This window comes from Mastacembelus armatus, chromosome 9 (assembly GCF_900324485.2).
Source record: "Mastacembelus armatus chromosome 9, fMasArm1.2, whole genome shotgun sequence".
NCBI classification, from domain to species: domain Eukaryota; kingdom Metazoa; phylum Chordata; class Actinopteri; order Synbranchiformes; family Mastacembelidae; genus Mastacembelus; species Mastacembelus armatus.
The window spans coordinates 10836725-10860879 of record NC_046641.1 but is presented as its reverse complement, the minus strand read 5'-3'; the positions used below and the strand labels follow the sequence as shown (position 1 = coordinate 10860879).

At 41.2% G+C, this 24155-nt stretch overlaps 4 protein-coding genes across 6 annotated transcripts; 2 read left to right on the top strand and 2 right to left on the bottom strand.

The window, feature by feature from the left end:
* Positions 1–6175, bottom strand: wdr54 (WD repeat domain 54). 3 transcript variants are annotated; one of them, XM_026321796.2, is made up of 10 exons: positions 5479–6175; positions 4894–4956; positions 4675–4741; positions 4170–4226; positions 3954–4081; positions 3654–3754; positions 3231–3393; positions 3011–3085; positions 2731–2887; positions 1–135 (listed from the first exon to the last, which is right to left on the bottom strand). In XM_026321796.2, the coding sequence occupies exons 1-9, from the start codon at positions 5701–5703 to the stop codon at positions 2756–2758; spliced, it is 1011 nt and encodes a 336-aa protein (XP_026177581.1). In that variant the 5' UTR covers positions 5704–6175; the 3' UTR covers positions 1–135; positions 2731–2755. The 3 variants fall into 3 exon arrangements, with proteins under 3 accessions (XP_026177581.1, XP_026177583.1, XP_026177582.1); XM_026321798.2 differs by lacking the exon at positions 1–135 and having other exon boundaries at positions 2413–2887; positions 5479–5776; positions 5965–6174; XM_026321797.2 differs by lacking the exon at positions 1–135 and having other exon boundaries at positions 2413–2887; positions 5479–5776; positions 6078–6101.
* Positions 6094–8407, top strand: c20h2orf81 (chromosome 20 C2orf81 homolog). Its single transcript, XM_026321795.1, has 4 exons — positions 6094–6200; positions 6686–6943; positions 7100–7306; positions 7419–8407. Exons 2-4 carry the CDS (start codon positions 6704–6706, stop codon positions 8244–8246), a joined length of 1275 nt encoding a protein of 424 aa, XP_026177580.1. The 5' UTR covers positions 6094–6200; positions 6686–6703; the 3' UTR covers positions 8247–8407.
* Positions 8408–9211: 804 nt separating this feature from the next.
* On the top strand, positions 9212–23800 carry nol6 (nucleolar protein 6 (RNA-associated)). Its single transcript, XM_026322092.1, has 26 exons — positions 9212–9368; positions 9548–9745; positions 9881–9997; positions 10093–10272; positions 10838–11006; positions 11188–11322; positions 11436–11599; positions 11745–11865; positions 11989–12047; positions 12142–12243; positions 12320–12435; positions 12623–12800; positions 13031–13153; positions 13611–13759; positions 17202–17277; positions 17592–17732; positions 17922–18039; positions 18775–18929; positions 19105–19268; positions 19454–19606; positions 19714–19811; positions 19968–20092; positions 22171–22260; positions 22355–22555; positions 23169–23270; positions 23413–23800. Exons 1-26 carry the CDS (start codon positions 9330–9332, stop codon positions 23560–23562), a joined length of 3423 nt encoding a protein of 1140 aa, XP_026177877.1. The 5' UTR covers positions 9212–9329; the 3' UTR covers positions 23563–23800.
* LOC113139111 (zinc finger BED domain-containing protein 1-like) lies at positions 14018–17038 on the bottom strand. Its single transcript, XM_026322093.1, has 2 exons — positions 15475–17038; positions 14018–15356 (listed from the first exon to the last, which is right to left on the bottom strand). The coding sequence occupies exons 1-2, from the start codon at positions 16972–16974 to the stop codon at positions 14808–14810; spliced, it is 2049 nt and encodes a 682-aa protein (XP_026177878.1). The 5' UTR covers positions 16975–17038; the 3' UTR covers positions 14018–14807.
* Positions 23801–24155: the final 355 nt, after the last annotated feature.

The window sequence follows — 24155 nt, the reverse complement described above, 5'->3', positions numbered from 1 at the left end:
CTGGTCTGTCTGTGGCACAGGCTGGGCTTGAGGTTCTCCATCCCCCCCGGTGAGGCTCTATCCCAGCAGGCTTAGCAACACAGGCCAAGGCAGCTGCCACAAGGCTCGATGTGCATGGAATAAATTGCTCTTTCTCTGTCAGAACAAAGAAGAAACACACTGACAAAGATATTGATGCTGTTGTTGTACTCACAGAAACACAAATACAGATAAAGACCCATACCACACCCACAAACATATGAGGTCTTGGCTGAAAGATAAGCATGTACTGGCACAAGCCATTTGACAAACCCAAGCTTGGTCAATACCTATGTACAGTTTGGCTTGTGCACTGAACAAACTTGTCTCGTCGGTTGTTTGCTTTTATGAATAACAACGTGAGAATTTGACATATGAATTAATAGTTCAGCACCTGAATAAAAGGAGGGTGCCTTAATCAGCCCATGAAGTCTTCTCTGTGGCAATAACTCATAATAAGTGACATGCCAGACCACTATGGGTCTTTCATTGGAGTTCTTGCAGAATTTATTTTTATTTTGATACTGTCATTAAATAAGAGATCTCAAAGTGTCTACCAGTAAATGTGAGTAGGAGAGTGTTGCTTTAATTCCATTATTACTTGACGCACATGCACGTACACCCATGAATACACAGTGCACATAGATTTGCATCCTTATCTGAAAACAGTTCATGTTGAGGTCTGATCTCCCCAACACTGTGTGTTCAGCTGTGTGTAACACCTAAGAGCTATTGACAATGGCAAGTGTTTTAGCAGTACACAGCATGAGTTGGCCCAGGGCTGTACAGAACTAGAGCATTCACACAGTACTATTGGCCGAGTTAACAAGGAATACATGTTTATTTCCATATTTAAAAAAAAAAAAAGTAAAGTCATACCCTTAGCCCTTTCCTTGACAAACTCTTACTCATCCCTGCATCTCCACTGCCTTTTCAGTCCTTTGTTTTTTTCATGTATCACATTTGACCAACCTTTGCCTCCGACTGTACTGTTATGTAATCTCAGTGTCTGTGTCATTTGGGACTTCATATTGACAGCTTTGTCCTCCACTGTCCCTCTCCAATCAGTGTAGTTGGCCACCCTCACCCCAGGCAACTGAGAGGCACGGCATAACAGGACATACTGAAAATTCCTCATTCCATAAACACAGCATGTGTGTTCAAGTCATTGAAGTACATGTTTATACTTTACATTTGACCCAGCCATCAGCATTAACATGACTGTCACTTGTTACCTACCAAATTTAAGTTACATAACCTGCCATGTGTGTGGATTCAAAACAAGCATGTCAGTTGATGTTATGTGACCAGTGCTGACTGCAAACCAGAAAAGACTAGAACTCAGGGATTTACGCTTAGCCTTAGACTGACAAACAGCACACAATTCCTCGCTGACCTGAATCTTCTTATCTTGTCAAGATAAGAGGTTTGGGATTACAGTGATACCTGGTTGCCTGACCTGATTAAAAAAATATATATATATGACCTGTGATAAACAACAGTGTTCAGTAAAGCAATTAGTAAAGCTCATCACAACAGGCCCTATAAAACTACATCACTGTTATATTTAATATTTTGTCTTGTGTTGGTATGGCACAATCCAGCGTCCTCCCACAGTCCGAGTACATGCTTAGGTCAATTGGCAACTCTAAACAGCCCATAGGTGCGAACTTGAGTGTTTGTCTGTCTCTACACGTCAGCCCTGAGATAGACTGGTGATCTGTCCAGGGTGTATCCTGCCTCTCCCCCCATGACCCTCCATGTAGCAGGATAAGCGGCAGATAATGGATGGATGGTATGGCATATTAATGCTGAACCACTGCTTAGGGATAGTACGGGTGCATTTGTTTTTAATAACGGATGTTTTAGTTCTTCATGTCTTTTTCTAGGAAACAGAAAGACGTTCTCCCTGTTTTTGCACTAAGGTACTCATCAAATTAAAATGTAGATGATAATAATTATATTACATAAAAAATATAATAAAATCTAAATAAATAAAGACCTTAATATAACCATATACTGCAAGTCAAATTTTTTAACTGGTAGTACACTGATGTATGCTAGATCGACATGGCAAGAGGAAATGATGCATTTGACACAATCTAAGAAAGTATGCGCCACAATGGAAAGAATAGATTTATGGCCTCTATTTATGGATTGCACCCATGTTTACAAAGTAATATGAGCAGCCTCTGTCCCATAGTCTGCATGAACTACCCTGTAACGATGCAACATTTTTTGAATACTGTCTTCAGTTTTTAACCCTTTAGGCAACTCCACCTTGCCTTTTAATGAACTATGCACTACAGTTATTGTCCTTCTCAAAATAATTAACACACAGCCCCACCTACTGGTGTATTCATAAAGTGCAAAATTAAAACTCAGAAACAAAGGTTTTCCATATAACAAAAATGTTTACTGGTACAGCTATTTGAAACAATGATAAAAAATAACATAATATATTTTTTTTAAAGCTGAATTAACAAACATATAAACATTTTTACTTTACTCCTTTACGTTTCCATTATTTTGTCCCTTGCCAATCTCCTCATGTTTGTGAACACAGAGAAAGAAATGTTTCTCCTAAAAATAAGGTCATGTTAAATATCTTGACACTGCAGAATCTCAACCTGATCTATTTTTACTCTGCTATTCTGTGGGTGATACTATCTTTTCCAGAAACACTCCAATAAACCAAATTCACATACATACATTTAGCCTTAAGGATGGCAAAGTCCTACGACTGTGTGTAGCGGATAATCTCACTCAGATCATAGCCTGTCACTGCAAAGGCATAACCATCACCATCACAGAACTTGGCACCACAGATTTGGGTGTCCGTCACACACTCGTTGTGCAAATGGGCAACCTAAGAGTAAATGAGAAAAACACACGGCCAGGGTTTTATTGTTAGTAACAGAAAAAAGTACCTGATATATGTTAAACCAGTAGGAAAACATCACTAATTGTGCCTGGATTCTGGACCAGTTACCTCCACACTGTTGGTCTCTGGGTTCACAGTTAGGTGCCACACTCTGACAAGTGAGTCCTCAGCAGCAGACAGAAGCTAAAGCACACAAGCAGTCTTTGACTAGGCAATCTTTGAATCTCTTATTGTTAGCTGTGTTTGCCACTTTAAACTATAAATTTTAACATAATAAAATGTGTTGTTATTTATTTCTTAGCTGCTTGGTTTATACTGTACAACTCACCAGTCCTGAAAAAGGAGCAATGTCCAGTGAGTATATCCAGCGAGCATGGGCGTTGACCTCAGCATGAAGAATTCCTGTCACTGCCTCATAGACACGAATCTGGCCTGTGCCATACCCTGCCACCACTGTACCTTTCCACAGCTTGACAGATGAACAGCTCATGCTGAAAGCAGTGAGGGAAGAAAGGGAAAAGATAATGGACATTAGATTAGAGTGAGGAGAGGATATGAGGAAAGGAACATAGAGTAGACAAGAATAACAATGCATGGAGAGAGATAGAGAGGAAAATAATAGTGGAAAGACTTAAGATTAGTGTTGTTGGAATTTAACCAAAGTTTACACTATCACTGAACCACTTTGTTTTAGATCAGTTTTACACTTTACACCAAAAATTACTAAATTCTAACAGAATCCACTTCTTACTCAAAGCCAGGGATCTTGTTGAGCAGTTGAAATTCCTCCCCAGACTTCCACACACACAAGTTTCCGCCGTCATCTGCACTGACAAGATCAGCTATGCACTCCTGAGGGTGGGGAGACAGCAACAAAGTAGATGGGATTATGTATTTGATAGAAGGGCTGTAATTCCTACGACTATTATATAAAGTAGTCATTTATTTAAGGAGTGTGTCATTCATGGAAAAGTTAAAGCTACCCTGTATCAACAAAGGTTTATCTTGAGAGACCACAGAAAATGCACAGCCTGAAAAAGCACACATGTACCTGGCTGCCAGAGCACTCTGAAGCTATGTCAGTGATAGACTCCTTGTGCTCCTCCAGGACCTCAGAGAGGGTTATATTACTGCCTTTACTGGGAACATCAAATACCAGAATTGCACCAGATGAAACACCTACACAGAGAGAGACAGGCTCAAACAGACTGATTTGTGCCATGTATTTGGGATATATGTAGCAAAAGTAACTTCACCCAGTACTTACCCACACATACATAATTCTCCCACACTGCTGATATTCCTCGAGCAAACATGGCCTGAGCTGGGACATAAATAAGTTCCGTGAGTGCAGTTGATTAGGTATGAAACTCTTGATGAATACTTTTTTCCCACAGACTATTGTGTGGTTGCATAAATATGCATGTATAACCAGTGTAAAATCCTCAAGCAAAGTCAGCAGTATCCAAGTAAACATGACATAGCAGGAAAATGTGTACAATGTCTTCGGTATTCATGATTGTGTAGGTATAATAATATAGGTGTAAATGCCTGTAAATGGTTTATTTGATATTTTTAATTATATTTGTGTTATGAAGGTGGTTTAACTGCACTGACGGGAACAACAAATCACTCTTGTCATTTTTATTATATTATATAAAACTCTATTATATCTTATTGTGCTGCATAAATGTGTTCATTGCAAAGTTTCCATGCAACTAACTGAGAGCATCGACATGTGGAGCAAATTCACAGTGTACATGGAAGGTTACCTGTAGGTGTTTCTGGGGTATCCAGTGCATGCCAGTACACCATAATAGAGCCATCAGATTCATACATCTAAAAGAATGATTTTAACATGAAAATAAACAGCTGTATGAGCATGCACTTGAATTCTTTTATTAAGCTTTCAAATTGAAAAAATATTTAGTGACACAGTCTGGACTTATGCACCATCAAAATATACACAACTGACACACGCAGAAACTGACCTGGATGCCTTTCTGCGAGGTCACCACCAGCAGATCACGAGAGGGCAGAACACAAAATGCAGCCTGTTAAAAGAGATCAAAGGATAAAATTAGACAAACAAGCTGATATTAAAATTCACCATTTGAAATTTTTCAGTAGCCTCTTAAAGAATGTAATTTTTAGCAAAATTCTGCATCATGTTAGCTGCCCTTTGAATATACAGTCCCCCAATTTTAGGAAATCACAGGGTAGTAATTCAAAACATATTAACAAGGCAAGCTAAGTCTTTATGGCCAGTCTTTTCACTCTACAGGTGAGACATGGCTAAGCGTGACCTGTGCCTGCACAGGCAACAGAATAATAAATACAGTGTCCTTTAAGAGGCAAATTCATTGTGTTGAAAATCAGAGTCGACAAAACATAAATGATCCACAATCCACATGCATTTTATATGCATGATTTAGAAAGAATATATAAAGTAACATTTATTTGTTGTTTTTTTCACAGGTGGCAGGCACCAGAGTCCTGAGGCAGCTCACTAATACCCTGTCCCACCTGCTCTCACTGTGAAATGGCTATTTGCAGACGCTATCCTCTTTCCTGACCTGCATGATGAGCGATGTGCTTGTGGCGACATTGGGTTCCTTGGACTGCAGCTGGCGGTGGGAGTAGTTCAGGCCGTCCCAGGACGCGCTGACCATGTTGACCACGTTAGCATGGACCACCGTGAAGTAGGTGAGGCGCCGCGGGGCGATGCGCAGCACGCTGAGGTTGTTATGCAGCGCCGAGGCGCTGTTTTTGATCTGGATGCTCTTTTCTTTGTGATACATCGAACAGATTTCCCCTTCTCTTCTCTCAAACAGCGCAGTTTGGTAAAATGGCAGCGGGTTATCTGCAGTCAGTCTAAAAGAAGAAAACCCAAGTCGCCATAATCAGAGAAGGGTTGACTGGGTTAACGTTGGTTCGCACTCTTTTTAAAAACACCGTTATTTCAGCGCGACGCTAAACACTTGGACATTAGCAACAAGCTAAGCGTGTTAACGAGAAGCCAACTGCAATAACACCGCTTCAGTAAACGAGAATGCCGTTACTTGTCTGAAACACTTTGCACATCCTCTTGCCTCAGATCACACAACAACTGGTTCTGCCAATTAAATTTAAACCTTAAACCTTGCTAGCTATTGTTAGCACCAGGATTAACTACCTCCGCGTCCTCCGCAGCCATAGAGACCACGCCACCTCTACGTACTACGTCATCCTTGCGTGCTCGGTTGCTGAGCAACACGCAAGATTATACGGAGGCAGAGAATACGAAGTGGAGTTTGAGGTAAGGTTTCAAACAAACTTAAGATCACAATAACCATGATTATTAATAAAAATGAACCTATAAACAGCCGCGTTGCGCTCTAATGGTGATATATATATGCAATTCTAACTCTGTAAAACAATGAAATGGCATGTGTATGCTTTCACTTAGCTGAAGTGGAACTCCAACAGTAGCTAGTTAGTAGCGTTACTGCGTATTTTTCTTTTTTGCTCTTGTCTGTAGTTATATGATGATAAGACAGGTGATTTCCAGGGAAACAAACACTGGGCATGATCGTTTTAAACCAAAATTCTCATGAAACGAAAACAGTGTCAACTTTGATCACATCCACTAGAGTGTGCTACTGCTCACTATACAACATTTCACACATCCCTTGTTACGCATCGTTTATTTATTTATTTTACCCACCTAACTATATCAAACATCTTTGGTTTGTGATCCTGTCGTGCATTTTTGATATTGACTGAATGTGTTTTATATTGCAGATAAGCCCCTGAGCAAAGATGTCCCGGTCTGCAGCCAAGTCTCGGGGTGGCAAGCAGAAAGTTTTGTTGCCTGCCCAGATAACCACACCTCCAGTGCAGGACGATGAAGTGAAAGATATTATCCCTGGTCACTTGACGCAGGCCCAGTGGAAGGACATGTTAATCCAGGAGGATGCAGACGAGATAGTGGGGGAGATCATGAATGAACTGTTAAGCAAGGTCATGGAAGGCTGTTTTAAGGTGTACATTGCAAAACAGGTAAAACTGAAAAGACATGTATGCTTTTTATTATGATTATCTTCTTACTTTCTGCCATTCACAGAGATATTAAAATTATTTAGTTCCTTTTCATCCACACATGATACATGTACATACATTATAACAATCATAATGCTGCCTGTCTTTGCCCTTAAGCTTCCGCCTTTCTCTGCATCCTGGGCCAAAAGCTACCTCACACAGATTCTAGAGCAGCAAATCCTATGCCGAGACGAAGGAGATGAACCAGAGGAAGTATCTAAAACAGAAGACTCAGAGCCTATGCCAACAGTTATAGATTCCTGGGCTCAAGGATGTATCCCTATTGTCAGTGCTACCCTTCAACCCCATCCTAATTCCCAACAGGTGCTTTTGATAAGTCTCTTCTGCAAGTGTTTTCAATTTCAACCAGCAGGTCATCTGTATGGCTAAAGTTTATTTATCAATAAATATTTACAATCTATTTCTCTATATTCAGGTCCTGCTACAGACAGAGCCAAGGGTCAACCAGCAATGTAATGTTATCATCGAAACCAACAGCTCTTCAGGGCAACTTGAGAAGGAAACAAGTCCCAAGATTCCTTTCACTGACAACCACTGTAAAATGCTTAGTCCTCGCCCCCCACCAAAAACTGATAAAAAGAAAAAGCAGCAGATCAGTTTGCCTCCCAAGCCTATTCCCGGCAAATTCCTGCCAGCTCTGTCCTGTTCAGCACAAAACAAGGATGTAGAGTTAGAGGGTAAAAATAAGGCACAGTCTGTTTATAACCATATGACTGGACCATTTTATCAGCATAAGAACTACCAACACATACCAAAACTTAACCCTTCCTGCCTACCACGCCACTTTGTTATTCCTCAGTATGAGATTTTGGACAACAGCTCCACAAAACCAAAAAAACTAAGTGGACTATCCAAACCAGAACCAAAATATAAAAAGCCGCAAAATGAGTGGTCGACAGCATCAGTGAGGTCACTGACCAGCTTCAAGGATCAGCCAGCAAAGTTTCAGAAACCAAATGAGCCAGATATTGTTCTGAAAAAAATGTCCCCCTCACCACATAGAAAGGTAGGGATGGTGTCTTCTGGGTCTCTAAGGCTGGACACAATGGTTTTGGCCAAGGGTGTTTCTCTTTTGGATCCCCAGGTTGCTGAAATGAACCCTCTTAAATTTAATCCCCCTGTCTTGTCTGCCAAGCTGAGGCCAATACGAAGTGATGGACTTGTGCCTCTGTTTTCAATTGATAAGCTCACCACAGGACCACCTCCTCAGGTCACTCCTGTGTTTTCATCCAAGGAGAGCTGATTATACAATATTGTGATAATACATTTCTATTGCTGGATTTAGAGTAGATTGAGCTCTATGTTTATGAAAAATCATATATATATATAAAACATATCTCCACTGTTATTTATCTAAGTTGTTAAAGATAATTTCACATTTTGAAAAGATTCAACTCATTTTTTCCCCCTATGATTTTCTGAGCTACAACTGTCACGCAGTCCAATAGTAAAACACTGTACACATATAAAAAAGTAGTACCTGATAGCCCATGAATACAATATATACATTCATATCACCCATTGTATATATAGCATATATTTATTTATGGCAATTACAACCTGATTACAACAACTACATTTTGACAAAAAGTGAACATTATCACCTTCATGGAAGTAGGATTTCATGCAGAAATGTTGACACTGTAAACTTAGTTACAGTGATGGAAAGTAACTAAGTCAGAAAGTAACTAAGTACTCAAGTACTGTACATGAAGGTATCTGTACTTTACATGAGTATTTACTTTTTGACATGACTACATTTCATAGAATAGAGTATTATTTGGTATTTTGGCTATTCTTTTGCTGAAGTAATCGCAGTACTTCATCCATCACTGCTTACTTTGTTGTATCTAATACAGTAGCAACATATTTGCACAAGATGGGCACCAAGAGTACTCTGCACCTGCTGCAAACATCTGATCTGCCTTAGACCTGTAGAGAGTTGAATAAAATTGCAATAGAACAGATGAATATAACATTTATTTTGGAATATTTCACTTGGTTTTGACACAAGTATATTAAGTGTTTACACAGGTTTTACTTGCTGAAGTCATGAAAATGAAAATTTAAGGACCATACCTGGCACATCACTCCATAGAGGAAACTGCTAACGCAACCTATCTTGTTGAAGTCGAGAAAAGCCTCAGCAAACGTGCCGAGCCAATCACTATTCACTTCCGCTGATTCTAGACCAATCAGACAAATATTTTCCTGGTAGCATGTTTGACTACCCCTTCGCACATGTGAGAACGTAATGAAGGGGAAGCGGTGTTAATTCAAAGTTAAGAGAACTAACATTTAAAATCACATTTGAGACAGATCAGACATGGAGAAGCAGCAGACCTCTGTAGAGGACCCGGCAGAGGTAAGACTCCACACATTTGTCACGATGTTAGCTCAGATTTGTTAACTATCGCTTAACACACGGGGCTGTTTTCTTTATGTTACGCTAATGGTATTGATTTCTTACTGGTGTTATATACATATATAAAGTTGACCGAACCTGCATTGCTGCCGCTAGATGTGTTGTGTTATGTTTTACAGATGGTTCCCTCAGACGCCTCTCATGATGAGCCAGAGAGTGAAGCTCCCATTAAAGCCAAAAGGAGCAAACCTGAGGAGGTGACCTACCACCCGGTGAAACTGTCCCGAAGCGACCTGTACAGACCTCCCACTGCCGAGGAGCTAAACCAGCTGAAAGAGGCAGAAAGCTTGTTTCACTGTAGCCTGCTCAAAATGCAGGTCAGACCCTCGACTTACTCACGTGAACATGAAAGAATAAGGGAAAGTAATTGGGGGGGGGGGGCGTCCAACTCGTTACCCCATGTAAACAATAACCACACATTCCTAATAAACCTCTGTGATCTCCCATAACAGATGGAAGAGCTGTTAAAGGAGGTTGTCCTGAGCGACCGTAAGAAACAGCAAATAGATGCCTTTGTTCGGACAGTCACCAAGCTGCTCCAGGCTGTGCCAGATTCACCAAAGGTGGAGGTATGTGCCATCTGAACTGTGAGAAAAGCTTCATGATTAAACCAGAGGTTCAATTTCATTCATTCATTCATGCCCTCCATTCTCTGTGTGTTTAGATGGGTGACCTGTCATGGCTGTCTGGTGCGGTTAAGGTCCCTTTTCTCCTGGTTCCCAAAACAACAAAGGGAAATTTCCACATGGCACCTCCTGCTTCTGTTGATCTGATTGGCAGCTACCCTCTGGGCACCTGCACCAAACCACGCATCACAGTGGACCTGGCTGTCACAATCCCAGCTGTAAGTCACCTGCCCCTGTTGTTTTTTTTTTCTCCATTGCAGAGCATCATACACAGCTATAGTATACTCGGTGCCGCTTTTGGGCCAAACAGTTTTAGGGAATTAGTTGTAGGAACTAGCCCACTGATGAAGGGACTGCCAGTAGGAACACTGAAGTAACATAATCCTGCTGATGGTTGCTGTAGCCCTCTCAACATTAGCAAAATTAAGTTTCTCTTTGATCCATAAAGATGTCTGAATTCACTCCATCACGTAGGCTCAGTAAAGCTCTGAATCCAGCCTATTAGTCTGTGTTTTTTCTCCACTGAAAGCTGTTTACACTACTAAAATTAACTTTTAAAGATGCCAGTTGTTGTTGCTGCTTTACCTTAAGTTAGTATTTTACAAATCAACATAAATGTATGTCGTTTGTTTAGTAGCTAAAAAAGTTCCCCAAACCAGCTTTCTGAGAACTATTAGTTTAGTTTCTGCAGTGAGGTGATACAAAAAGGGGAACTTCCTCCAATAGTTCTAAGAACTATGGAAAAGACTGTTGTTTTATGTCTGTTCATCTTTCTGCTGTTAGGATGTCCTACACCCAAAGGATGCCATCAACCAGCGGTATCCGAGGAAGAGGGCTCTGTACCTGGCAGGCCTGGCCCAACATCTCACATCCTCCTCTGAGATTGGACCCCTGCGTTATTCCTGTCTCCATGGAAACCGACTCCGACCCATCCTGTTACTCACGCCTCCAGGTAAAACATTGTAACCTTCAATAACGTTTTATTTAGTTTTCATTGTATGGGTTTTGGCAGTTACTCATTTTCTTTTTGTATGAGCCCATTTACCTTATATATATTACACTGTATATTACATTTGAAATGTTATTGGGTTGTGATTGTGAGACAAGATGTGTTGTTGCATCCTAACTTACAGGTAAAGACTCGTCCAGCTTCACTATACGTGTTCATGCCTGTCCACCTCCTGGGTTCTTCAAGCCCAGTCGCTTTCACCCCCAGAGGAATAATATCCGGACAGAGTGGTACACTGGGCTGCAGACCTCCCAGTCTGGTAAACTTGTTCATTTATATGAGAATGTGTAGTTCAATTCAGATATGAAATTTTTTAGTAAGACCAATTTCTATTTTTTTTTTTTTTTTTTTTTTTTTTTAATTTTGTTACAGAAACCAGTGAACCTCCCACTCCACATTACAATAGCTCTGTTCTGGGAGATTTACTTCCCAGAGCTCACCTCCAGTTTCTTTCTGCTGTTGGGTCCCAGTGCTCGGCGTTTGTTGATGGGGTGACTCTACTGAAAGTCTGGCTTCGTCAAAGAGAGCTTGACCAGGTTAGGGGGCTTGCAATGGCTCTTTCTGGTTTAACAAAGCATCTTCCCTTTTGTTTTTTGGGGGGGGGGGTTTGTATTTATTTATTAGACTTCGGACAGCGTTTATCTCACTTTTTCTCTGTATTTCTCTCTCAATGTCTTATAGGGCACTGGTTGTTTTAATGGCTTCTTGTCTTCAATGCTGTTGGCTTATCTGCTGACCACTCACAGAATCAGTAACAGCATGACAGCCTATCAGCTGCTTCGGAACACCTTGAACTTTCTCGGTAAGAAAGTTTGGAATCGCCCAAACCACAGGTTTTCATATTTTATAAAAGGCAGTATAATACACTGTTTGATATACTAATCACTGTTTTGAAAATCTTACTCACTGTCAATCTACCACTCAGCATCTACAGACCTGACAATGAATGGGATTAGCCTGGCCAGAGATCCTGACTCTACAGCTGTGAGTGGTCTATCTCACATTCAAAACTTTCATTTGAATTTGAATTTAAACATTATTGGTACCTTTATTATTCTTTTTTTCCTTTTCCCTGTAGCCATCTCTTGTAGAGTTCCACAATGCTTTCCAGGTCGTGTTTGTTGACCCTTCAGGCCATCTCAACATGTGTGCTGACATGACCGCCTGTACCTACAAACAGGTAAATGCTGTGAAAATAAATGAATGACCACTGATGTTCAGCAACAGGTTTTGACCATTTTCAAATTGGTTCTTAGCTCCAGCATGAGGCATCTGTGTCAATGAAGTTCTGGGACGACCCTACCGTGGATGGATTCCACAGCCTCCTCATGACCCCCAAACCCATGATAAGGACCAGCGACCACGTATTCCAGTATGGTTCTGTTTATCAGCTAATGCAACAAAAACTAATTACATAAACAGCTTGGTTTGAACACCTCCTCCTTAATAAACATGTCGGTGACATATTCTCTCCTTGCTTGTAGATTCCACCTAAATATAGTTTACCTTCTCACACACACAGTCACTCTTCTTCTTTTTACTTTTCATCTCCCACTCAGGTTATGTGAGCTGGTGAAGCTTCAGTCCAGCTGTAAGAAGCTGAACCTCCTAGGTGAGCTGATGGACCACAGTGGGAATTATATCCAAACTGCACTGCCTTTTATTCTGTCACTGCTACAGCAAGGACTGGGCCAAAGGATTCACCTTCTCACCCATTCCCTCTCCTCTGTGCCTGAGGTGGGAAAGATTCACATTCAGAAGTTTTTTATGATTAATTTCATAATTAGTCTAAGCTACTTTTAACAAGATCCTGATTTAATCCACATTACCAGTACCAGTCTTAACTGTACATGTTTTTGACTAAGCAGAATTGGGGAAAAAAAAAACACTGTTTACTCTGTAAATGTGATGTGCACTCTTTAAATCCTGGACTGTTGTGAAGGTAGTCTGTTTTTGTTTCATTACAGTGGCCTGTGGAGAGTGAAGCCCCAAAACACAGAGCTCAACCTCCTATATCCTTTGGTTTGCTCTTAAATCCAGAACTGGCAGCCTCTGTTCTGGAAAGGGGGCCCCCTGCAGACAGCCCTAAGGTACAGTAACCTCGTCCGTGCATGTTTGTGTATGTCTCATTATTTTTTCCCATAGTGTTAAACATACAAGGTAATTTGGCTTGTCTATAAGTGCAATAACAGGCACGCTACAAAGGCGGTACACATTTGTTTTAGTATTTACTCTGTGCAACAATGTACTTATCATACATTGTTATTGATTAGTGAAGAATTATGAATTAAGAGCTGTTGCAAGGTAAAATTGGTTTATGAATTATGAGTATCGTCATAAACATGTTTAAGACTGTAATAACTGTTTTAATAATTTAAGCAAATGTAGCACTGAGCCAACACTTTCATTGTTGATATGCCTGGCATTTGCACTGGCGTGATGATAAAGAATTTGTACTTTTCTTTTAGTCATTGTTTTGGTTATTTTGTGGAATCTGTGTTACTATGTTTGTGCAACAGTTGATTAACAGTGGTGTTCATCTGCTAGGCGGCTGACTTTCGCCAGCTGTGGGGCTCTCGCTCCGAGCTGCGTCGGTTCCAGGACGGGGCCATCACTGAAGCTGTGCTGTGGGAAGCAGAGAGCATGTGCCAGAAACGACTGGTCCCCAGACAGATCATCACCCATCTGCTACAGTTGTACGTATTTTATTTTAGCATAGCAGACACAACAAACATCACCTTAATGCTGGCAGCAATGCAGTGATTTGTTTAGTCAGTGAGTTTCTAGCTGTATAATACAAATAATCATTATGCTATTATGGTAGCTAAGAATCAAACCAGTCATTTTTCTTCACTCTTTTTCTTCATGATTTGTAAAGAAATCATTTCAAAACCATCATATACAAAACATAATAGCTGTGTTACAGTAACTGAAAGATGGTTGCTTTGCTGCAGTATTAGCAGTCTCCACCAGAGGCCTGGGGAAGCCTGCTGTGTGATGTTGAATGGGATGTTTTTACTATTACTGGCTCACTATCTTGGCTCGTTGGTGCAGCCATGAAAGTCAGCCGTGAAGTTCAGCGGGGCATCTAACTTTTTGTTGACTGAAATATTTTTAGTTTGGACTATTCTTTTCGATTTGCTCCAGTATATACAACATATCTACAGGGGAAGTGTGCATGCTGTAATACCCCTGCCATCCCCATCTTACCAGACTCTCGTAACATCCAGTCAAGGCATCAACCTGAGGGAATAGTTCTGGTTTTTTAAAGATGGTGTTAAAACAATATTGAGGTATCTTTATGCAATAAGATAAATTTTATTAAAACCCAAGGGGAAATTCAGATTTGTGAGAATAGGTCTTAGTCGTCCTCACTTCTCCTAATCTGCACACTTGGCCTAAATGTTTCCACTCAGAACAGCACTAGGCTGTAAATAAGGAAGGACAAAAACTCAATCCAAAGTTTGTCAGAAACTTTCTGCTGTGCCACCAAACTAATACGAGTTGGTTCTGTCTGCATTTGTGGCGTATAAGACAAATTTATAATTTTTTGTTCTCTGGAAAGTGCTCCCATGCCAAGCACAAACAAGTATGCTCTTTTAACACCAAACTGATTAATCCTGAACTATTCCTTAAAGTTGCACACATAAACTCTTTCCTTCTACTACGTGCCCTACAGTAACCTTGTTGTATTATTTGTATCTGTATGATGTCTTTGTGCACCATGATGTTGGATCATGCAGGTTACACATTTCTGTTTACAAAAATCATCATGTCAACATGCTCAGGACTCAGTCTTGTACGCATAGTTGCAAATGCTTGTCCAGCCTCCGACAATAAAGACGGCAGTGACACCCCAGGTACACACAAATAGTGTCTTGCCAGGGTCTCCAGTTTAGGGAATCTTGGTCCATTTACCCTCCACCAGTCAAGAGGATTTGTATCCAGTGAGGGAGCAATGTCCCTCAGATAGTAATCTACTTGAGCCTCGGAGTCAGTGGCATAGGAGGAACTGTAGTTGTCACCTAACAGCAGCATCATTGTGTTTTTGGTGTCACTTCTCATTTGTGAGGGCATAGCCACCTGGCTAATATCAGGTGTGACCAGGGTCTCCTGCTGTTCATCCTTTGTGCCCACAGTAGTAGTTATGATGTCTAACTTTGAAACCAGTTCATGCAGTTTCACCTTTGCAGCCAGTCTCCCTGTTGGCGTCAGAAAGCTGAGATGTTTGTGACGAGGGTCCAGCATGGAAGCAATCAGAGCCGGTTTAGAGGCGAGGTCATTGGAGTCGACCTGTGAACAGTCAAATAAAACAGCAGTAATAAAGAATTCTTCAAACACTTGCTATACTAATATAACAAAACATATTTCACTTAAAGCAAATTGATCGCCAGCATTAGTTCATGCCTACCTCCATGTGATTTCTAAGAGACTTCTGAACTTTCAGCTTGAACTCAGAGACTTGCTCGACATCATTCTCTTTTGGCACAAGGTGAGTCTGAATGAGGCTGAAGGTGATTGGGTAGATGTTTGAAATGGACACCTCAGTTTCAGCAGATATGACTGTTGTTGCCCATTTCAGGGTTGCCAGCACTGGTGTGAAATTCTCAATTACTTGCCAGCAATCATCTTCAATCTCAAGGATCTGTGCTTCCTGTCTATTAGTGATTGTACGATCAGAGAGCACAGCTTTAATCGCCCATCGCTGCTCAAGTAACCGTTCGAACATATCGCAGATGGTGTCCCATCTAGCTTTGTTCGACTGGATGAGCTTGTGCTGTGGCAGACACATCTGGACCTGCTTCAGCTTCAGTGCCTCACAGGCCATCAGATTGTGGTTGAAGTGCTTGACTAGTTTCCCTGCGGCAACAATGATGCGGACAAGATCCTCACTCAGCCCCTCACTGACTGCCAACTGCAACGTAGTGGCAAAGCAAGTGGCATATTCCCAAGCGACACGGGGGCACGCCTGGGCCGACACGATGTCCCGTGCGCAGTTGTGAACACATGCTGTCACTTTCCCAGCAATACCCCAGGTCTGCACAGTGTTGAGGAGCCTTTCCGCGACACTGCCTGTGGTACAGCGCTTGTCCGATGACAGCTTGTGTGTCTGCAGCACGGCCGACCTCCCCTGCCAGTCATCTGTTATGAACGAACAGGAAACTGTAATATACCTCTGAAACGGGAGGGCTGTCCAGAAGTCAGCAGTGAGAGCCACTTTCTCCACTCTACCCAGCTGCACCACAAGCTCCTCCACCTTCTCGTGGAAATGGCCTTCAATAAGCCGTGTGATATCGCCAGGAGATGGGATTTTGTAGTTATGCACGGTGTATGCAAGTAGTTCACGAAAGCCATCACCACTGACCATGCTGATGGGAAGCAGGTCCTTCTCTATCATTCTGGAGATGAGTTCAGTCACCTCTGCGTGTGTGGCCAGCGACACCCCATCACTGGGCATAGTGTCAGGGTGCTTGTTCTTAATGTGGTACATCATGCTCGTGGTGCTGCTCCTGTATTTCAGCTTTGTGTCACACATCGTGCAGTGAACCTCGTCGTCGATTTTGATGAAAATGTCCCAGACTGAGCTGCGCTTCAGGCGCTTCCTCTCCCCATAGTCCCGCTCAGGCGGGTTGGCACTCACGGTCATGCCCGGTGACATGACAGCCACCTGCATGACGTCCGAGTTAGCGGTGCTCTCGTCCTCCACGCACTGGACGCTGCAGATCACCGGTTTCTCGTCTTCGTCCAGCGGGGCGGTGGACGGATGGTGCCTGCTCATGTGGCTCATCATGGAGCTGGTGGCCCCGCCGCAGTACTTGAGCGTCGCGTCACATTTCATGCAGCGGACGAAGTTGCCCACTTGTTCAAAGCAGTCCCACACGGAGCTCCGTCTCCTGCCCGTTCGCCTCATCTGGTCCGCCGCGTCTGGTCAGTGTTAGCGAGTTAGCTGATGTTAGCGCCGACTGACAACAGGAAAATGGCTCTTTGGGGTTAAAAAAAAAAAAAAAAGAAAGAAAGAAACGGAATAAATCAAATTGGGATCAGTTTTTACTTGGCCATATGCCCTGAAGGATTAGCAGTGTGGAGAATGCGGGTATGACTTTTTGAAGAGAAAGTAATGTTTTTATTATCCACCAGGCATGTCGACATCCCCGAATCCTCCATACGGTATGTGGGGGCGATAGTAGATGACGTCATCAAAACGGGAAATGAGGTAATGGCGCACTTTGGGTATTTAATTTAGTTTGTAATAAACATCAAATTCACATTAGAGTAGAATATGATTTTTATTCGTGTGTCGATATTCTTTTATGGAAACCCTCTAATATCTGTGGATAATTTTGGTGGTGCTTAAATATACCTGTAATTAATAGCCAGCAATGATATTTATCTTATTGTTTGCCATTGTATATTAAAATTGAGGTAGACCACCAGAAGGGAATTGTCAGCATTGTTGTTTTGCCATTCAGTATACCCCATGGTGGTGTGTATGTACAGCATGTGTTTTATGGTTATTATGGGTTTCAGGTGCCGAGCACTGGAGAGGAGGAGAGCTTACGGGTGGTTCAGTCTTACGATGATCTGAGCAGAAAACTGTGGAGGCTGGTAGGTCTGCCTCTGTCCATCACAGCGGTGCAAGGAGCCCACCCTGCACTCAGATACACACAGGTAAAGACTTTTGTTCTAAATGGGGAAAAATGTGGTAAGTAGCAGTAAAATTTGAGTCATTTTGCAACTCAAGCCACAATACAGTTCAGTGAGTTTTCATTAAGTTGTGGAGAGCTGTCGTTCTGCTTGTGCCTGTAAACTGTGGATATGTTTTTATGACAGTTCTAAAATTTCTGCTGTTTCTTGCAGGTTTTTCCTCCTCTGCCAATGAAGATGGACTATTCCTTCTTTGACAGGGAAAAGATTTGTAGATCACTGGTGCCAAAGGAAGGCAAACCTTGCCCAGCTTACATCACACCTATTACAGGTAACCAACAAATGAATAAGATGTTGGGTTGTTTAATCTGCCCAGAACCTTGAGACTTTACCGTATTTTCCAGACTATAAATCACACTTTTTTACTTCTCTGGCTTGTCCTGCGACTTATATAGCGAAGCAACTTCTATTTGTATATTTACAGTAATTTGAGTAGTAGTCACTAGCGTTAGAAAGCTCTCTTGACTCAATTAAAGATAATATTGTACCGCCAAAACTCTAAATTACGACTCCCAGTATAACACAAGTAAAAATGCCGCCCAAAAGAAAGAGCTATACTGCAGATTTCAAGGTGCAGGTAATAAAGTTTGCGGCTGAAACAAAGTTTGGAGTGAATGTTGGCATTCAGGCTACCCAAGAGAGGAGGGGGACATGCCACTTCATCTCCCCCAGACTATAATTGGTATAATTTGAAATGTGACTTGTACACCAAAGTGACTTATATATGTTTATTTTCTGTTCAATAAGGCTGTTTTTGCTAAAAGCAACTAATACTCCGGTGTCATTCATAGTCCAGAAAATACGGTAATATTTTTAATATAAATGTATTGTGTGTGTGAAATTTTAGTTTAACATAATTTAATTTCTGTTTTGTTTTACTGGCTATTGTAGCTATATTTTTTCCACAATAATATCTGAGTTACTATCAGTGAGCAGAAAAGCAGAAAAATTACAGTCACCTGGCTCTGCAGACTCGTGTTGCAATAAATGAACCCTGTCCTTGTAGTGATCTGTCACATGGAAGGGAGTGGAAAGTGGCCTCACAACGCCCTTGCCATTCGGCATATCCGAGCCGCCTTTCACATCCAACTGGGAGAGTTACTTAAGAAGCACCATAATTATACATGCAGGCCCTGTCCCACACACCTAGATGTCTGGAAGGTACATTCTGCACACTTGACTGTGATCTTAATTGTGTAAAACTGGTTTTTGAAGTGCAATAGCTTTGTGGTGTGTCCAAACAAGTTGTTGGCAAATTTTATTTCCCATAGCCATTCAGTGTCTATTTCAGCTGTCTTCTTTGCCTTTGAGCATGTTTATTCTTCTATGTTTCCAGGATGGCCTGGTGTTCCGCATCCAGGTAGCATACCATCGGGAGCCCCAAGTGTTGAGGGAGAGTGTAAATGCCGAGGGCCTGCAGGTTGTAAGGGACAATGAGGAGGCTCAAGCTCTGGAGCTGGCCACCATTCATAAGCCGCTACTCACAAGCACATTACATGGGTAAAAATTAAAACAGTCTTAAAACATCTTCCTGTTTTTGTGAGAGAGGGTATTAGGGTTCCTACTAGTTCTGTCTTGCAATGTATAATTAACTTTCTCAAACTTTTTTTTGGTCTTTTTGGTTTGGTTTAGTTTGTCTACATGCACAGTTTTCTCAAATTTTTGTTTCATTTCGTTGTTGATAGGCTCCAGCAGCAGCACCCGTGTTTCGGGGCAGTGTGTCGCCTGGCCAAACGTTGGCTGGGGGCTCAGCTCTTCAGTGAAGACATTACAGAGGACACTGCAGACTTGCTGGTGGCATCACTCTTCCTGAACCCCGCACCCTTTACTGCTCCTGGGTAACTGCCTCTTTTCAATAGTCTTTCCACCTGATCTGTGTCATTTGCAGCTATACGTTCTTTGTTCGTTCAGTAGATCATGTGATTAATTGCTCTTTATTCCTCAGTTCTCCACAGGTGGGCTTCCTCCGTTTCCTTCATCTGCTCTCCTGTTTTGACTGGAGGAACAACCCGCTGGTAGTCAACCTCAACAACCAGCTCACAGGCAAGCTCTCACACACTCCTTTTTCCTTTGCATCACAACAATGAATCCCTTCTGACCTCTTTCTGTTTACACACCTGACATACTTTAACATCCTGCTCATATGCATGACTTTTTTTTAACAGTTTTTATTGTTGTTCCCCTCTCTGTCACATGTAGCGGCCGACTACACAGAAATCAAGAACGACTTCATGGGCTCCAGGGAGTCTCTGCCTGTAATGTTTATAGCTACGCCTAAAGACAAAAAGCTTTCTCTGTGGACCAAGCGAAACCCCAGTATTCAGGTCAGTGGACACAAACACAAGTTTAAAGCCTGTACAGTAACACATTTAATAGATTTAGTGAATTTAAAAATGATTAGGGTTAGTAAACAGAAAAAAACACACACAATGGAACACTATGCCATGTAAGAGGTCACAAGCTTTTTTTTGTTAGATTTGTTAGAATCACAAGCAGCGGTGTAGAAAGGAGTTGCATGTTCTTGGAAGAGAGCAGTCACACAGTTTCCCAATTCTGGAGCCCTTCCTTAATGCACACTGGTCTCCTGGATCACACTGAAAAAAGAAACCATGTTAAAGCAAGATACTGATCAATGATCTACTGTTCAAAACAGGCTGACTAGGCCAGTTTGAAAAATCGAGATAATTACAAATGGACTATGGTGGTGCGTTACCTACCACAGGAAGAAAGCCATGCTTTTTTCGCATCGAAGTAAATTGGTTGTTCTGAAGTCTTTCTAAAACCTCATGTAAATCATTGATCTGGGAAAGGGGAAAATATGTTTTATGTTAGCAAACCTTAAAATACCAACAGATTTATTAAATAATAAATCACACTCTGAAGAATTTCTTTATAATAGGAATTTTTACATCGGTAACTGTATCAACAACCTTCAAAACTAACTTCAAAAGCATTTCTTATGTTTTCGAAAGGCCGTCAGATTGTAGCTCACCAGTTGCTTTTCATTGCTGTCCTCTGTTGTAGTGAAATAGGGTAGATATTTAGTTTTGGATTCCTCAGTCTGTATGTGAGCATAGCTATAAAATAGTCCAGTGGCACACAGTAGAGTACAGAAAAGGTACGCACGCCAGCCCATGGTGAATAGCTGACCCACTTAAGTTTCCTGCACAGGCCCACCTCACTCCCCCTACAAGCCCAGCATTAACACTGAGCCTCTCCTCACATCCTCCTTTGTAAAAGTGGTGGAGAGCAGGAACTTTGGGCTCTGTGACGTCCTGACAGTGACGTCACTATGCACTTTATTCATCTTGACTAAACATAATTATTCAGGTTGTTGTCATTTTACGTTATCTGGTTGTTCAGGTAACGTATTCAAGTTTCTTGTTGAATTCCCACAGCCATCTTCATGAACTTCTTGAACTGAAATTACATTTGAAAACTAATAGATGTGAGTGAATCATCCTGATTCTGTGTTGTTTGTAGTTGTCAGTACCTCTAAAAGACCACTAGGGAGCAGATTGTGATGGGAGTTAATAAAAAATGAATGTTAACGTTTCCAATGTATACACAAGATGCGTTTCTATCAACCAAAATACCACCATAACCACAGAAATGTTAATTAGCTTCACACATATCATAATTTAGAACTGAACTGAAAGAGATTTCAACAAGTTTGAATGAAAGCACATTATCCTAATGAATGAACATGGGTTATAATCTGACCCATCTGCCCAAAAGGAGTCCAAAAAACAGAACAAATTCTTGTACTCGGAGGAAAGACTATCTATCATTAGGTTAAAATGCTGAAATTGGAGGTTTTAAGGAGAACCATTCGGTGCAAATTCGAGGCACTTTATCAGTTCAAGTACCTTCAACAGAAGCATGAGGGCGGTGATATTTACCTTCTCAAATAACAAAGAAACAAGGTGTCTCCACTCTGCTGCTGTTATCATGTTTTATTGCTGTTATGTTTTCAAATGCCATAGAAACCGAGATTCCAAATACTAGAGTGTGGTTGCTGTTATTCATGTTAGCCCAGAATAGCTTACATCATACTACCTGTGTTTTGATCAATATCTAATAAAAATGAACTTTCACACTAATGCAAAAAAAAAAAAAAAACTAAAGACGTACTTTTATCAGAGGGGTTTAAACAAATACAGTAGGTGACTTCTGATAATGCCTTTTCAACAATTGCTGGATATTGCTCTATATAACGTTATTCATATTGTTATGGCTTTTTCGTGCCTGCAATTGTTGGTCATGTTTTATGGGTTGTGGGAAATTGTAAGTAAGTGCTAATTAACAGCTGTACAACCAACAATGACACTTTATCGTGACATGTTAGAATATTTTCAGTGCAATCACTTGAGAATGAAGGTTCTTTTGGCTGTGTGTTCAGATGCTGCAGCGTGTGGTGATGGTGGCTGCCGAGAGTCTTAATGTGCTGGAACATCAGCTGATAGACGGCAGCCAGATGCAAGATATCAGGGTTGGTAAAATGTACTTATAAGCTGTCATTTAGCCACAGCTGCATCATTTCACAAAATTGTCCGTTGTCTAAACGCTCATCTGTGCTTGTGTAGGTGGTCATGCGTCCTCCTCTGGATGCCTACGACGTATTGATTCATCTGAACCCCAAGCAGGTTCCGCTGCTTAGCCAGGCGGTAGACCCTCCAGCTGTCACCTTCAGCAGGGGCATCATTAAAGGCAGCGTGAGTCAGTCTGGAGGGGCCCTACCTGTCATTGACTACAACCCTGTTTCCCTCTACCTGCAAGAACTCAGAGTGAGTCTTATCTGTGAGGAAAACACTTCGTGTTAAAATGGAAGGTGTGGCGTTAATAATTCCTTGTTGACACGGGGCATGAGGAAAGCTGTGTATCAGGATTTACGCATGCAAGTTGCAGCTGTGCTGTTGAGGCCAGAATATTTCTCTCTGTGACGTCCAGCAGCTTCCTGACAATAAAAAAGGAAGAAAAGCGAGAAATACCCCGTGAAAATAGGCTGTACTTGCATTGTTCAGAAAGCAACAACATCCAGCCTTGTTCTCTATTGTAGCCTTCCTAGAAACAATGTTTACATTCCTCTGAACCTTTCTACTTTAGCTGTTAACGTTGTATTTTCCATGTTTTCACCTTCTCTTTACATTTATGTGAACATGACTCATTTTAGGCATGGTTCTCCTGGGCCTTGACTTGTTATTAAGCAGCCAGTTCAGGCTCAGGTTCACATTATGTGGCTAAAAAGTATGAACAAGGGTACACCTGGCCATTAATGATACGTCAGTGTTAGAGCTGATTGTTAGATTGGGCTTATCAAACAAAAGTTGTTGAATGTGACAAATTTGTGTGACTGTGTCCTGAACCTGTGCTGCATCATCTACCCAAATTTATTTTCAGGAGGCATTTGGAGACCTGGCCCTCTTCTTCTGTGACCCTTATGGCGGAACGGTGATAGCAGTTTTATGGAAACCAAAGGCCTTTACCCAAATGCCTTTTAAGGTAAAGTCACTCATCCTCTTACTACTACTTAAAAAGTAGTGATACATTTTGTTTTGCATTCTTTCTCCATCCTGCTCATTTTGAGATCAACATCCATGACTATGAGGTAATGCTTTGCTTTTTACTCCATCATGCATCACAGACATCACAGGTGTCTGCTAGGAACGTGGAGGTGACTGGGGACAAAGTAAATACCATTCCCAATGTTGAAGCGATCCTGGAAGACTTCCGGGTTATGGGAAAGGGCTTGATCAAATCAGTGGAAGCCCGGACTGAAAAATGGTCAGTTTAGACAACACAGATGTGCATGTGTGTGCACACAGATGCACCATGTTTAACAGATGCATTCATTTTGCATTTGCCAATTTCACCGGAGGAAGTTTATTTGTTAATTTAGTGACACAGAGCAATGGAAACATGAATGAATTTGGTACATCTTGTTAAAATACCATGTGTTAAAGGTTTTACCGTTAAGTATCAGCCATATATGTTTGTTTTGGTGTCCAATAAATGTCTTTCTACCCTCTTAATTTATATTTGATTGCTTTACCTTCTGCCTTCTGTTAGTGAAGTTGTGCATTACATTTACAAATCAGCTTGTTTAATACAATATAATACATATAAATGAATCAGTTTTGATAATTATTAATCCAACTTTTCTAACCATTTAAATGATTTTTTTTTTTTTTTTTGAACATTTTGAATCGATCTGATTAGGTTCTGGGAAATTGTAATAGGTGTTTTTCAGTGTTTGCCTTGATTAACTAGATGTTTAAAAAAAAAAAAAAAAGAAAAAGAAAATATTATCAAAAGTAGTAGTTAAAGTTTTGTGTGTATTTTATTGCATGCATCCTGAAACTGTTTTCTAGAAACTCTTGAAACATG